Below are 15,622 nucleotides of genomic sequence, written 5' to 3' on the forward strand. Positions count from 1 at the left end.
AGGGTTTATGGAGAAATCGCAGAAGAGTTGAGGGTTGTCAGATCAGCAGTGATCTCAGGTAATGGCAGAACGGACTGTGGGCTGAATAGCTGAATTCTGCTCCTACTTCTTAAGGTATTATGGTCTTAAATTCTGAGCATTACTAACTCTTCCACCATTTATTGCCCCTAATTGCCTCTGGAGAAGGTGGTGATGAGCTGCCTCGGGAGCCAGGAGAATACGAAGGCCTATTCCTTGGTTGAGGGGTCCATTACCAGGGAACATAGATTTTGGCTAGGCGGTTTGAAGGCGAGTAATTTCACCTAGTGGATGGTGGGGATCTGAAACTTTCTGCCTGAAAGGGAGGGACAGAAACACTCAACATTTTAAAGCATTTATCACTTACTGGAGGTGCTGTAATATACAGGATGCAGACCAAGAGCTTAAAAAGTGGGTTTAAATGGTTTGACTGCTAGTTGGCTAATGTGGACAGTATGTTGTGTGCCAACAAGTGTTTTGTAGCTGTTCAGCATATTCTCTACTGTTGGAATCTAGGCCTCAGCTACTAAGGGAGAATGCCCTGTATGCTTCAGGTTATTCCATCACACTACTGTCTTGAACCATGTAGATGGGAAAGTTTTGGAAGTGAGTTAATTGCCAGAATTCCCAGACTCTGACGTGCTGTTGTAGCCACAATATTTATAGGGTTAGTTCAGTGAAGTGTTTGCTCAGTGGTTAACCCCCAAGACGTTGACGATAGAAATTTGTGGACACTGATATTGTTGAAAGTGACTTTCAAGAGAAAATGATGGCCAACACTAATGATGTCCAGAGGTAATCAGTTCAAATTGCAGCATGGTGACCTCTGACATGTTTAATTAAATTTAGTAACTTCTGGGGTCTTGGAAAGTGCTGGGTTGTACTTAAGGCAGTTTGATATTTAAAAATATCTGAATTTCATTTAAAAATGAAGGCTGCTGCCCCTGCATGGTCTCAGCCCACACATGCCTGGAGAGTCACACCAGCTGTGATTTAGGATTTTAATGTCTTCAGCAATGAGGTATGTGTTAAGGACAAAGTTTTGAAATGGCTCATCATGACCAGCACTGTCGAGCATTATTTTGTGTTAAACAGGCACAGTTTCTTCCCAGATATTGAAGAGATTCGTGCCAAAGAACGTGACAAATATAATGAAAAGCTGCAGGTGATCTTGGAACGGAGAGAAAAACAACTGCTGGAATTGGAGAAGAGGAAAACGCCATGATGAACTTGGGAAAGAGGAGTAAATTTTCCCAACTGAGTAGCCAGACGCAGTGCTCTAATCCGAGACACTGTAATCAGGCATCATGCTCAAGCATGACACTCAGATCGAGCAAAACAAAGGAAAACATTTGTCCAATTTACATATGCTTCTGAAATGCTTTTTGAAAGAATGAATTAAGGCTAAGGTCACACAACAATTTAAAAAATGTATATATGCTTGTGTTTATAATAAAAGTAAACTGTAGACATCAGATTATTTCTTTGTTGATACAGGATTTTTAATTGTTAACCCCAAAGGATTTAGTGACTTATTCAAATGCAGTATATAGGAACTGCAAACTCACAGGACATCAGCACCACTGTCAATAGCTGAGACACATACCGAAATGGGTCTGGTTTCAGCACATTTCGTTAGCAATGAGGAGTACTGGGAAAGATGGGTGATGCAGCTGGGCTCAGCACCATGCATCAAGGTTAAAGGGCAAAGAAAAACTCTTGATATTACCAAGGACCCACCAGGGGAAATAAGGTAACTTCTCTAGAGCTGAGTGGAATTTTTATTTATGCAGAGTGCTCATACTAGCAGATGTAGGAAACTGCCCAGCAAATTCAGAAACAATGAAGAAAGAACAAAAACATCTGACTTGAATGAGTTCCCTTTTGCTACATACTGTTTGGACCACATCATAGCTTACAGACATAGATACGGGATGAATCTTAGCTGGGTGTTTTCAAAGCATCAAATAATAGCGAGGCACTTAATACTCCATTTAAAACCAAAAACTTCCCCGAGTACAGTCAGTGACGTGGTAAAGCCAGCATTTATTGCTTATCCCGAATTGCCCTGAAGGTGGTGTGAAGACCTGATTTCTTGAACTGCTGTGGTCCATTTGGTGCAGGTACACCTGCAACGCTATTAGGAATGGATGTTTGACCTAGAAACAGTGAATGAACGTAATACTGTTCCAATTTAGGATGGTGTGTGGCTTTGAGAAGAGCTCTCATGCATCCGCTGCTCTTGTCCTTAAAAGTGGTGGAAGACGGGTTTGGAAGGTGCCTGTGGGAGGAAGCTTGACCAGTTGCTGCAGTGCATCTTACAGACAGTACGCACTATAGAGAGAAAGAGCTTTGCCCAGTAGTACTGTATTTGGATTATACCATGATATCTGTACCCATCAGCTATTGACCCATTGTACAGGGAGAGTGACCCATGGCCACCTGTGCAGAATTTCCATGTTGTCCAGTGATAAACCTGAACCCAACTGTGATAGACAGGCCTGTATCACCAAGTACTGTACCCATGCTATCTAGTGAGAACTGTCCCCACCCCTCCTGTGCCTTGGTATTATCCAGTGAAATACCCATACCTAACAATACTAGCTCCAAGTTATACAATGAGAAAACTGTACTGTACCTGTTTAGTGGCAGACCTGACCCAACTAGTACAGTATCCCAGTTTTGTACACTGACAGATCTGTCCTCACTCTGTATAGGTGTTATACATAGATAAACCTGTTCCTACCAGTGTTAACTTCAATAAAACCTACACTTTGAAGGATACGATCTAAAATTGTTGCTAGATAGTTTGAACAGTTTAAATTGTCAGAATTTAAAAATTCTATAAATGCAGCACACTTCAATGACAATACTGTGTGGTTTAATAATCCCATCATCATCTCATAAAAGTACAGTGATGAAAGAGGAAAAAAGATTAACAAGAATTGTGGAATTTCACAGAACTGTTTACTCAATAATTACTATATTGCATCATTCACCTCCCCTCAAAAGTCACTGAGTGAAATCCATGCACACAATGATCCATAGGAAGAACAGAAAGGAATTCTCACAAAGCAGATACAATGATACACTGGCTCTGCTTCCTAGTCGTCAAGGAATGAGCAACATCACAGGTCCATTAAAGGCAATTAAATGCATTAGTTGAATATATATTTATCACGCAACAACGAAAAAAAACCAAAACATGGGGAGATTTGGCAGCTTTACAATTAATTCTTGAGTACTGCTGTAAGCCTCTCACAGGCTTCAAGCGAAAGGCAGAGAGGTTGAGTTCTTCAGTAAAATGAGCCCACAGATCAAGGAGGCCCATGTGAATCAAAAGCATCAAGAGGCCGGTGTCTGAGTGTGGCAAAGGTTTGATGCCCCCAACTAGTGGAGGCTTCCTCCTCAAGGTTCAGAATTGAAACAGCAATTCCGATTCAGTAAGTCACATTCTTGAGCCTCGCTCTTGCAGAATCTGTTTCCAGAAAATAATATCGGGAGACAAGTTCATTAGAGGTTTTAAAGGGGTGGGAAAATTTGGTCAAGTAAACCCAAGTTGGTAGATCTCAACCCCACCGTGTCAAAATAGCCCCCATCCCTTTCGTCCAGCTGTCCAACCGTCTCCACTTTAGCACGTTCCACATTCTAACCAGTAACAACAAAATGCAAAGAATATCTCAAACTGTCGTAACTTGCCAGCATGAGGTCGGCATGTCTTGTGGCAGCGAGAGAGTGAGAGAGAATTAGAGGTGAATGGATGGCAGAGCAGTACCTTGGCTTTTTCACTGGGCTCTATGACAATTCCATTAGTCGAGTTATTTAGCTCCCTGGAGACAACACAAAGGAACTCAGCCTGATCTTCACTGCCATAGTTATATGAGGATCCAATGCTAATGAGCTGAAAGAACATGGAATTTAAATTAGGTGTAATACATTTATTGGTACACTAGGTATATAATTACACATACCTCCTGCTGCATGGAAGTTTTTTCCTGCAATGAGATACTGAAAACATCAGGAGAGATCTCCAGATGTATGTGCCTTCAGAGTTAAAGAATCAAGTTGCCTTTGTAGGTTTCTTTTTTAAGAACATTTCTTACAAAATTTAAACACTGCTAAAAGGAGACAAGTCAAAACTTGAGAAGAGTGCGCTGATTGGGCCATCATTGGCATGGAGATGCAGCAGGATCTATGAAAAGTTAACCTTAACTCTCTGACCACAGAGGTAGATTTTCTTTTATTCTTTATTTTGTCATGGGATGGGGAAGTCATCAGTAAAGCTAGCACTAGTTGCATATCTCTAAGTGCCCTTGAACTGAGTGGAATTTTGGGCCATCGCAGGTGGCCTGTTTAGGCTTATGTCAATCTGCACATGCAAGGGAGATACCTGTGCATACTTGTGTACAGAAGGGCCCATACGTGTGTATTCCTGCACTGGTGAGAAAGGGCCTGCATGCATGTCAGTGTGGGCACACAAAGGGAATTTGTGCATGCCTGTGCCTTGCAGATGGCTGTGCACACATACCAAAGAGGATGAAAGCATGTGTGCGCACCTGACAGAATGGGTAAATGCGAGTGAAAGGTTGTGTGTAAGTTTGGTATGGTGTGAATGAGGAAAAGATTTATGCAATGCAGTCTCCCCATGCGTTCCACACGTGTAATCTGCACACATGTGTGACCCTCCATCAAATGAGCCCATGTGGGGTGCACACTGGGAGGGTTGCCAGCAACAGTCGTACATGCACAGGAAAAGTTAAGTGCTGGTGGGAATTGGGTGGGTAGTTTGCAGATGTGAATGCGAGGGACAGTGGGTACATAGGTGCTTGTAATGAGGGACAGTATTCACATGAGTGACCGTATTATGGAGGGAGCAGGAATGCATATGCCTACGAGGGAGAGTGCATGAGATACGTGCTCTTGTGTGACAGGGAAAGTTTGTGAGCACTGTGCATGTAAGTGGCGGCACAGGAAAAAAGGAGGAAAGGGCGCAAATGTGCACATAGGAATGGGAGATCTTGGTACTGTGTGAGTCGAACACTGACCAACCAATCCCCTCAGACTCCGAAAAGAGAATTTCCCAAAAGTCCAGCTGGGAGAGGAATCCAATGCAGAAAGGCAACCTCCTTCTGACCTGATGCTTGAGGTGCCAGACGGCCTTCTCCTGATCCGAGTTTGTGTGTTCATATGACTTCACATGCCTACAAATTCTATTCAGGTCAGAATGTGCATCACCTGAGGTGAATAGCAGGTCAGTGCTAGTTTAACCCAAATTAGCTCAGTCCTGAGCCCCACCCACTTCTCCAGTGATCAGGATTTTGGAGGCTACCTGTCTCTATCTAGACCTGATTTTTTTTTAAAACTAAAAACACAGGAAAAAAGTTTGATTAGTTTGACCTGCTGCCTGGCACTTTTAACAGTCTCTTACTCATTACTTAAATTACCAATTTATATCTTCAGAATTGCTTATAATCTGAAATTCTGCTAAATGTTGTTACAAACCATCTCCCACAACCCAATGATTAAGAGATACAAATGAGCAATGCTGTACCACCACCCCCCCGCCCCCCCCCCCCGCAACCAAACCCCAGCCCCAAATGCTCCATGGGAACTAGGATGGGCAATGGGGCTTTATACTAAACCAATCCTCTTTGTTTAAAATAGCTTGGAAGAATTCCTCAGCACACCTGCAAGTTAATATTACATTGCAGAGCTATATTGTGACAGTTATCCTCTTCATATGGTGGTAAACTGAGTGCAGAACATTATTCAAAAGTTTATACAAATATTATTTCAAAAGGTCTACAAAGTAGACACAACAACTACCATCCTAGCTATGTTTGGAATGTAGAGGGATAAAGGAAAATTTTATACTTTAAAAAACACAGGACAACAGAGGCAGTCCTCCCTGATGCTTCAAACAAACTCAGACAATGCTCTGCCTTACACAACCCTCAACTGCCCTCATGACCAAACAAATTGACTTTATTTCAACTGAGATATGCTGACTGTCGACCTTGCATCACCTACCTGGCATTCTGCTGCATATATTCCCCACCCTTTTTTTTTTTCACTCCATTCTGCTTACCTTTTGAAATTAACCTGGGTTATTGTTAGTCCTACCTAAGGTTTGTGCTTATTTCCACTTTTTACTGTTTAGGTCCAACTGTTTTCTTTAAAATCCTGACACTCATTAACAGCTATCCTCAGAGTTAATATCTTCTTTAATTCAAATTCTGATTATGACTTCAGTTACCTTCAAAGACCTCTTGCAACTACAGTTGCAGTGTCTGTTAATGATTTCAATCTTGCCAAAACTGTAAATCCTATTTAACAATAACTGATAATTAAGGTGGTACCTGCTCAAACTTCCAGCCATCTGACATTGTTGAAACCATCTGGGTGAGCTCCTCCTCTTGACACTGCAGGACACGGTAAACATGTTTAACTGGACCCTGTGGAACATATATCAAACAATTAGAAATGCTAGCAAAGCAATCTTTACTAATTCATAAAGCAGTCAAAGGCAAAAGGAGACAAACCACCACCTTCTTTCCCTCTAAGGCAATCCTTAATGTTTTCCTATTTCTTTTTAGTTCACTTAAGGGACTGCTGGCTGGGCCAGCATTTATTTTGCATCCCTAGCTTCTCCTTGAGGTAGCATTGGTGAGCTGTGTTCTTGAACCACTGCAGTCCGTGAGACCAAATCTTCAGACATCCATTCTAATTACATGGCTGCATGTCAAATTTTATTTGATAACATTTCTATGAAGCATTTTGAGGAGTTTTCTGATATTAATGGTGTTGTATAAATTCAAGAGTGTTACTGCTGTCACCACTACCAATCACAACAAGTCTGAATGATACCCATGTCTTGCTGCATGAAGGCGAAGACTATTTTGTTATTTGACAAGTTCCAAATGAAACTGAACACTGGAACATCATTAGTAAATAACCACGTCAGAACATAAAATGGAGGGAAGGGAGATAAATCTGCTGAGGGTACGAGAGGGAACACCGGAATTCCTAAAGTGATTGGCCTCCAACAATCATAATCATTTTCCTTTGTTTTTAAGGGTGATCCAAGTCAATGGTGTGTTTTTCTCTGAGCCCTTGACCTCAATTTTGCTAAGAATCCTTGATGTCACACTTGGTCAAATGTATCTTAATGTCATTTTCACCTCACATACAGCACTCAGCTGTGTCCATTTATAGCCAAGACCATTTCCATACTGGCTGAGATAACCATTAAGGTCTTGCCTTTCCAACCTCTCCCGAGGCACAATAACCATCAAGTTAAACTCATCGCTAGTCATCTCTCTCTTATGAGAGAATAGGCTTACAGTTCTCCGGGACTTGGTGACTTAAATATAAGGCAATGTAGGAAATTTTAACGCCAACTGAGACACGGAGTCTATCTGATTACGGAGTCATACAGTCACACAATACAGAAACAGACTCTTTGGTCCGAATCATCCATGCTGACCTGGTTTCCCAAACTGAATTAGTCCCAATTGTCTGTGTTTGGCCCATATTCCTCTAAATCTTTTCTATTCCACTTTCAAGCAACGATTCATCTGAACCCTTAGGTGTCTCTGTCGACAACAATCCCCAGGGCCCTGTGAAACTAAAACAAATCTCTGATAGATCACCCAACGTGCTGACTACACATTTTGTGCCAAATTCCTGAGGAAGCTGCCAATTAGAAAAAAAGTAGACAAATTACTTCAGAATTCCCATTCCCAACTTCACTCTATGTCCAGGGTCCTGTAAAGTGGGCGATCCCCACATTCATGCTCTGCTTTTGTGAGTAAACAGAGACTGTTTTCAGAGAGCCTTGGCTGGAGCCATCTGGTTTCCAGTGAAATAAATGATCAAATGGTTAATCCTAGGGCAGGTTCTCACCTGTGAGGTCCTATTCTCCAGGTCCCTAATGCGTTCTTTGACCAACCGAACAAGTAATGCAATGTTATAAAACTCTGCCTCCTCCAGCACCCCTGGGAAAATAAAGTAGAGATTAGAAAGCACTCAAGCAGGGCCTGGATCATCAGAAGTAGTGTCATTAGTTCAAACGTTGCCTCAAGCTTAAAATTTGACCAGCCAGACAGTTTTCATGAACTCAATTGCACCATGAACATTCAGACATTTCAACAACTAAATGGCAACACAGTACCATACAAGTACACAAGTACCTGTTCAAACAAAATACTCAACATCTAACCCATCCCATGTCCTACAGCCAAACCCACACCTTGTTCAATTTTACTCAGTACCTGTGGTACTTTTCACTGTAACACAGGGAAGCACAAGGAAAATGTAGAAACATCACCACCCATCTGGAGGTGAGCTAATACAGCATCCAAATGAAACCTAGGAGTCTCTGCTTTGCATGGCTACAGGCTATTCAAAATGTACACTTAACACACGATTATTGGGCAGGGCCCATTGGTACAGTTGTAACCAGGGTCATGTTTTGCTCAGGAATGGGAGAAGGGTATAATAAATTGTAATTTGTTTTTCATTCAATCTCTACAGAGCGGAAGTAGGCCATTCGGCCCATCAATCAACACCGACCCTCTGAACAGCATCCCGCCCAACCAAAGCCCTTCCCTATCTCTGTAACCCAGCATTTCCCATGGCTAATCCACCCAACCTACACATCCCTGGACACCATGGGCATTTTACCACAGCTAATCCATCTAGCCTGCACATCTTTGGACTGTGGGAGGAAACCGGAGCACCCGGAGGAGATCCACGCAGACACGGGGAGAATGCGCAAACTCTACACAGGCAGTTGCCAGAGGGTGGAAATGAGACAGCAAGTGCTAACCAACGAGCCACCGTGTCTGAATGAAATCCATCTGCTATGGTCAAAGTGTAGCCTTCACCTTTCACTGTCTTATCAGCAGGAGAACTGACCAGCCTTCGTACTCAACTGTGACTCAGCTCTTTAATTCAGGCATTGGGCTTGGGAAAAATCTGACCTGTACACTTTTGTGACTTGCACAATATATGCTCAACCAAGGTATCATAAGGAATGTTCACGTTTTCACATAAGGGTTGGACTCTCAGTACATTTTGTGGTTGTACTGGCTCAGGCTGGTTAGAAGGCCCATCTCTATTCTTCAACACAGCAGCCCAGCTCCCAACATAATTTGAAAGGCCCCTGAACCTCAAGCTAGCCCACATTCCCCTCATTCTCACCCCATGCATTTTCCTATGAATTCTCGGTCTTCCATAGTCACTCTGCCAATGTGTAAAATGTACAGATCTCAAGAGCTATGTATAAACAGTAGAAATTATATTAAAATCATTGGACAACCATTAAACCTTGACCAATCTAAGAAATCGTTGAATTCAGGATCACCATTAAAGATACAAGGGAAAAATGTTGTCATCCTTTCATTGCCAATGAACGTGAACAAGAAAATATAACTAATAGACTCATAAAAGTTTCAATTATTCTTAGATCAATAAGACAACTTTCTGAGTTACAGCTGTTGAAACCCAGACAAGCATTCCTAGTAGAATAATTGCCTTAACAAAAGCTCGTAGCTCCTCTGTCAGAGCAGGCACCCTTTCTATGTTGAAGGAAAGTGTCTGACAATTAATGGAAGAGCATGGGAGGAGAGTAGGCGCTGATCATCTTTTATACTTTCCGATCCAAGCTTTTTAACCAGATTTGGCAGTCTAATTCAGAGAACAAATAGACAATGGCAGACAACATGTCTTAATACATATGCTCGTCAATCTGAGAGTCAACTTACCTTTTCAGGACACCTCTCACTCATGAATCACTGCATTAAACATCGGTAAAGTGCCATACTGTCAGAAGACCACAGGGCTGCTCTCTTACTGGAGAATGTTTTTTGGTGAAGTTTAAACCGATGGTCGCTACATCTCAGGCAAGGGGCAAGCAGGTAAGATTGTCATAACCTGTCAGTGCAGAATTTGAGCTAAACCGACCCCCAATAAATGTATTAAAATACACCTGTACTGTAACTGACATCTGAAGGTCTCACAACGTTTAAGATTTCTCAGCATGCCTTCGACTTTCTTCACAAACTCTCCAACCTGAAATGGTTTTGCTCAGTTTCTAAAACCCACATAGCCAGACAAAAATGCGCAAAGGATGGAACAGAATTTAAAACGGACACAGAATCTCAGCGGAAAGTGTATTTTGCCCACTAAGTATTCATGACTCGCAAAAAGGTGTGGGGTCGAGATTGCGTAGGAAAATCATATATCCTCTGAAAAACAAACCGAAGTGTGAGTCATTCACATATTGAAATGCACCTCTGCACTCAGATAGAATGTTTGGCTCTTTGTTTGCTGCAGCAATCTTCTATCTGTTCATCACGGGTGATACATTTTAGCTATTCCATATCATCCTCTTCAGCAATTTAGGCAAAGTTTCGTCAGCCCTAACAAATTAGAAACTCAGAAACCCAAAAACTCAAATCAAGCTCCACACTTTATCAGTGAAACTGCCACCTTCAATGTGCAAGCAATAATGACATCTCAATCTGGATCATTTGCCTTGTCTATTGGAATAGAGAATTTTAACTCAATTGTTCAAATCGTGCACATATTTTAGCTAAATATGTAACACAAATGGCAACAGCTATTATAGTGTTTAAAATAACATTTCCAGAGCACTTGCTTTTTCTATGATACTCATGCAACAGAGTCTTGACCTAATTAGTAAACAAATTCCTAGATTCTATCTCATGACACAACCAATCTCCTCGAGAACTGGACATATATTAATCATACCTCAAAATCAACTTGCTGCTCCGGATCCCTCCTTGTTCAGTATTTTGAGCATTTATCAATGCAAGGTTATTAGCGTTAGTTGATACATAATTTTTCATTTCAGGCACTCAGTGTTAGCATTACTGAATCAGCAACTGTCTACTTCTGGTCTACCAAATCAACCAATTTTATTCAGCATAACAATACTAATCATTGTGACCTATCTTTTCTCTCAACTCAGTCTTAAAAGCTCTACACTCATTCCTCCACCTACACCAGATTAACAGGTCCTTTTCTGCATGTGGGATGATGGAACATGATATGCATCAACCATAGCTCAGTGCTTGCACTCTCCTTTATTTTAAAGATTCAGAGTTCAAACTCCACTTGAGTGATTCAAGCCATGATTGAGGCACACACTCCAGCATCGTTCTGGGGATCCATCTACATTCTCAAGTGGATATAAAAAGGATCAAATCTTGACTAATATTTACCCCATAACTAAGACAAATTTATCTAATCATTAACATACTGTTTGTAGGAATTTTTTGTACACAATGAACATATGAATAAGAAACAAGAGTAGGGCACTTGGCCTTTCAAGCCATATTCAATAAGATCATATAAGATCATTTTATTTTAACCTCAACTCTCCATTCCTGCACATCCCCAATAATATTTCATCCCCTAGGTAATCAAGAATCTATCTAATTCTGCCTTAAAAGTATTGAAAGATCCTGCATGCAGTGCCTTTTGCGAAAGGCAGTTAAAAGACACTCAACCCTCCGACAGAACAAAATGTAATAAATGGGCATTCCTTCATTTTTAAATATTCTATAACTCCTTGTTCCAGATTCACGCACAATAGGAAACATCCTTTCAACATTCACCTGGTCAAGTCAACTTAGAGTCGTTACATGTTTCAATTAAGTCACCTCTGATTCTTCTAAACCCCAGATGACACAGGCCTGGCCTTTCACGATAAGGCAGTCTGCTCATTTCAGGTTTAGTCTAGCAAACCTTATCTGAATTGCTTCTCGTGCATTAACATCCTTCCATAAATATGGCAACCAATACCGTACATAGTACTCCAGATGTTGTCTCACCAATGCCCTGTACAGTTGAAGCATTACCTCCCTGATCTCGTATTTAATTCCCCTAATAATAAACCATAGCATTCTATCAGCCTTCCTGATTACTTGCTGTACCTGCATACCTTAGTTAGGCCACAGCTGAATTACACAGTACTATGATTGCCACACCATAGGAAGGATGTGATTACACTGGAGGGGGTGCAGGGGAGATTCACCATGATGTTGCCTTGGATGGAGCAGTTTAACTACAAAGAGAGACAGGATAGGCTTGGGTTGTTTTCTTTAGAGCACAGAAAGCTGAGGGAGGACCTGAGTGAGATGATGAGGGGCATGGACAGGGTGAATATGATGTGGAGGTGCCAGTGTTGGACTGGGGTGGACAAAGTTAGAAGTCCCACGACACTGGGTTATAGCCCAACAGATTTATTTGAAAATACAAGCTTTCGTGGCCTTGCTCCTCCTTCATGGTGGATAGGAAGCAGCTGTTCCCCTCAGTTAAAGAATCAATAACAAAAGTACATAATTTTAAGGTGAAAGGCAAAAGCTTTAGAGGAGATTTGAGAAAGAGTAATTTCATTCAGTGGGTGGTGGGAATATGGAATGCACTACTTGGTAGTGTAGTTGAGACTAGAAACTTTGCAACCTTTAATAATGTGTGGATGAGCACTTGACATAACATTCAAGAATATTGGTTGGTGCAGACTCAATGGGCCTCTTCTGTGCCATATCCCTCTGTGACTTACTTTGTGTGATTCATGCGCTAGGTCTCCCAGATCGCTATGCATCTCAGAGCTTTGCAACGTCTCACACTTGGACAATAATGCTTTTTAAACTCTGACGCCAAAATGGACAATTTCACACTTTCCCACATTGTACTTCCATTTGCCAGATCTCTGCCCAGTCACCTAACATATCTACATTTCTTGTGGGCTCCTTATGTGCTCTCCACTGCCCACTTCACTTATTTTTGTGTCATCGGCAAAATCATACCTTCAGTCTCTTCATTCAAATCATTCTGTAAATTATAAAGAGTTGAGGTCCTAGCACCAACCTTTGAGGCAGACCACTTGCGATATCGTGCCAGCCTATAAAAGATCCACTTAGTCTTACTCTCTGCTTCCTGTTAGCGAGCCAATCTTCTATCCTAGCCAATATATGTCATCCCTGCACCATCAACTTCTTTGTTCCACAGCAACCTTTGATGTGGCAACTTGTCAAATGCCTTCTAGAAATCTAAACAATAAAATTGCTGGTTTCCCTTTATTTACAGCATATGTTGCATCTTCAAAGAACTCCAATAAATTAACTGAACAGATTTCCCTTTGACAAAACACACTGACACTTATCCAAGTGGTCTGTTACAACATCTTTGGTAGAAGCTTCTAACAGTTTCCCAATGACAAATGTTAAGCTAACTTTCCCAGAATTTCCCATTTTCCACCCCACCCTCTTTTTGAATAAAACAGTTACATTACCTATTTTATAACTATTGAAACCTTCTCTGAATCTAACAAGACTTGGAAAAATTAAAGCCATGCACCAACCATTTCACTGACTACTTCTTTTAAGACCCTAGGTCAAAATCCATCAGCACCTGGGGACTTGTCACCTCGCAGTTCCAACAAGTAACTGTCCCTTCTTGAAAGATTTATGTAGAAAAACATATTTGACCACAAACCTATGAGTAATGGTCTGCAAAGAATGTCTATAACACCCTGCTTGAAAAGGAGATGACTACTCCTGTCACATGGTTCCCCAAGCAGCATTGCCTGAAGTTTTTTAAAAAATACCATGATATAACTTGGCTTGTGGTGACAAATTCTCTCCCTGCCAGGTCCTTCCTGTACACCTGGAGTCTCACTCTCTCTACACAATGCCTTCAAGAGGCAAAGGCATGGAAGAAGCTGTTGTTCACCTCCTTTGGATGCTCCTTTGCAGAGAAGGTCTAGAGAGAGATGCAATTGTCAAGGTCCAACTTGAGAAACACTGTAGGTGGTGACTGTGCACTCTTATGGGCTGTTCTCGAGAATGTGCTCAAAAACAAGCATGAACTTGTGTAGTAGAACATCAACTCAATGATTGACACGTTAGTTTTCTGAAATACGTTGGTCTTACAATGGATGGAGTGGTCCACGACTAAATGTTGCAGACCAGCGCATTACAAGGTCCAAGACTGTGAACTGAGGGATGTACTGAAGCTTGAGACAGGCACAGGAAGAGTTAATGGGAAAAAAAAACACTGTCTAAGGTTCTCCTTCCATGGAAACTGTGTGAAATCCTTGCATGGTATCTTTGTTAGGGAATGTATATTATAAACATCAAGTATAACTGAACATATATTGAAGCAATTCAGATTGGCACATGCCATATAGAAAGTATTTTCTCTAATGTCCATCTTGAACTACTATCAAGCATAATTGTACATTTGTTTAATAAATAATATATTAAGTTGGAGGGAAAAACGTCTGATTACACCCATATCCAGTCAACACCCTTGACATTACGTTAATGTCAGTCAGTATGGTAAGTCATATTTCAGCAGGTTTCAATGCTCACCCTCCTCTGCCAAGTCCTTGTTAATGATCAGTTTGCCATGTCGTAGGTAGTTGAGGATTGGGCCAAAGTAACTTGGGTCTCTGTCTATCAGATAGGCTCCAGTTTCATCCTGTAAAACATCAAGAAAAAGCAAAACATAACATAAACCGTAACATGAATTGATCCGACACAATGCAAAGTCAGACTCTGAATGTAGTAATAAAGTTTTGGTTTCCTATTTTTTTCATACAAACTGTATAACTTCAATTAAGACAGTGTTTGGTGAAAACCTGGCTGGGACTGGAGGCAGTTGGTGAGGATGAAGACTGCGGCGCCTTTGGCTCCCGTTCGTGATCTTTTTACCAAGATCAGATGATGATCAAGAATGCAGATATCGTCTGCGAGTCAGCGCTTACTCCATCAGGAGTGGTAGGTTATCCTGAGGAAGTCACTGCTAAGGAAATGTTCCTATGTCCAAGATAACATGGTGTGGAGCTGGAGGAACACAGCAGGCCAGGCAGCATCAGAGCAGCAGGAAAGTTGATGCTTCGAGTTGGGACGCTTCTTCAGAAATGGGGCCCTGAAGAAGGGTCCAGACCCGAAACGTCAGCTTTCCTGCTCCTCTGATGCTGCCTGGCCTGCTGTGGTCCTCCAGCTCCACACTGTGTTGTGTCTAACTCCAGCATCGTCAATTCTTACTCATTCTTCCCACGTCCAAGTAGAGGTAGAGGTGGTTAACGGGAGGACGGTTGGCTGCTGACCGGGAGAGGGGAGTGGGAACGGGCTGGATCTAGGTGTTTGGTCGGCGGGCAGAGCCACGCAGACAGTCAAGATGGTATTTGGCCCTGACTCCACCTTGTATGGAGGGTCTCTCATGTGAACTGACCCCAGAGCCAGGGGAGGTTACACACCGAACACCATGGAGATAATGGGATGGGGCGAGGGAAACAGGGAGGTCACCATGGAGACAACCATTACCTTATCCGAGTCTAGGTCCGGGTCCTCCTGACACAGGCGGCACAGGAAGGATTTGGGGTCCCGACACAGGGTTTGCTTGGTGCTGACAAAATACGTCCCTCCCACGTTCAGGCGAACCCATTTGTTGGCGGTTTTGTCCCCGGACCCCGGAGCGCTGGCGCCGTTACCGCCCAGAAGCCCCGAGTTCTGCAGCTCCGCCATCAGGCCGCCATTTCCGGAAGCGCCGGGTTAACCCCCACCCC

At 42.2% G+C, this 15,622-nt stretch overlaps 1 protein-coding gene across 1 annotated transcript; it reads right to left on the reverse strand.

Annotated features, from left to right (window-relative positions):
- Positions 1-2,877: 2,877 nt before the first annotated feature.
- Positions 2,878-15,613, reverse strand: LOC125463605 (BTB/POZ domain-containing protein KCTD2-like). The gene is made up of 6 exons (XM_048555087.1): positions 15,381-15,613; positions 14,424-14,532; positions 7,924-8,015; positions 6,378-6,473; positions 3,794-3,919; positions 2,878-3,496 (listed from the first exon to the last, which is right to left on the reverse strand). Exons 1-6 carry the CDS (start codon positions 15,579-15,581, stop codon positions 3,467-3,469), a joined length of 654 nt encoding a protein of 217 aa, XP_048411044.1. The 5' UTR covers positions 15,582-15,613; the 3' UTR covers positions 2,878-3,466.
- Positions 15,614-15,622: the final 9 nt, after the last annotated feature.

This window comes from Stegostoma tigrinum, chromosome 22, assembly GCF_030684315.1.
Source record: "Stegostoma tigrinum isolate sSteTig4 chromosome 22, sSteTig4.hap1, whole genome shotgun sequence".
NCBI lineage: Eukaryota > Metazoa > Chordata > Chondrichthyes > Orectolobiformes > Stegostomatidae > Stegostoma > Stegostoma tigrinum.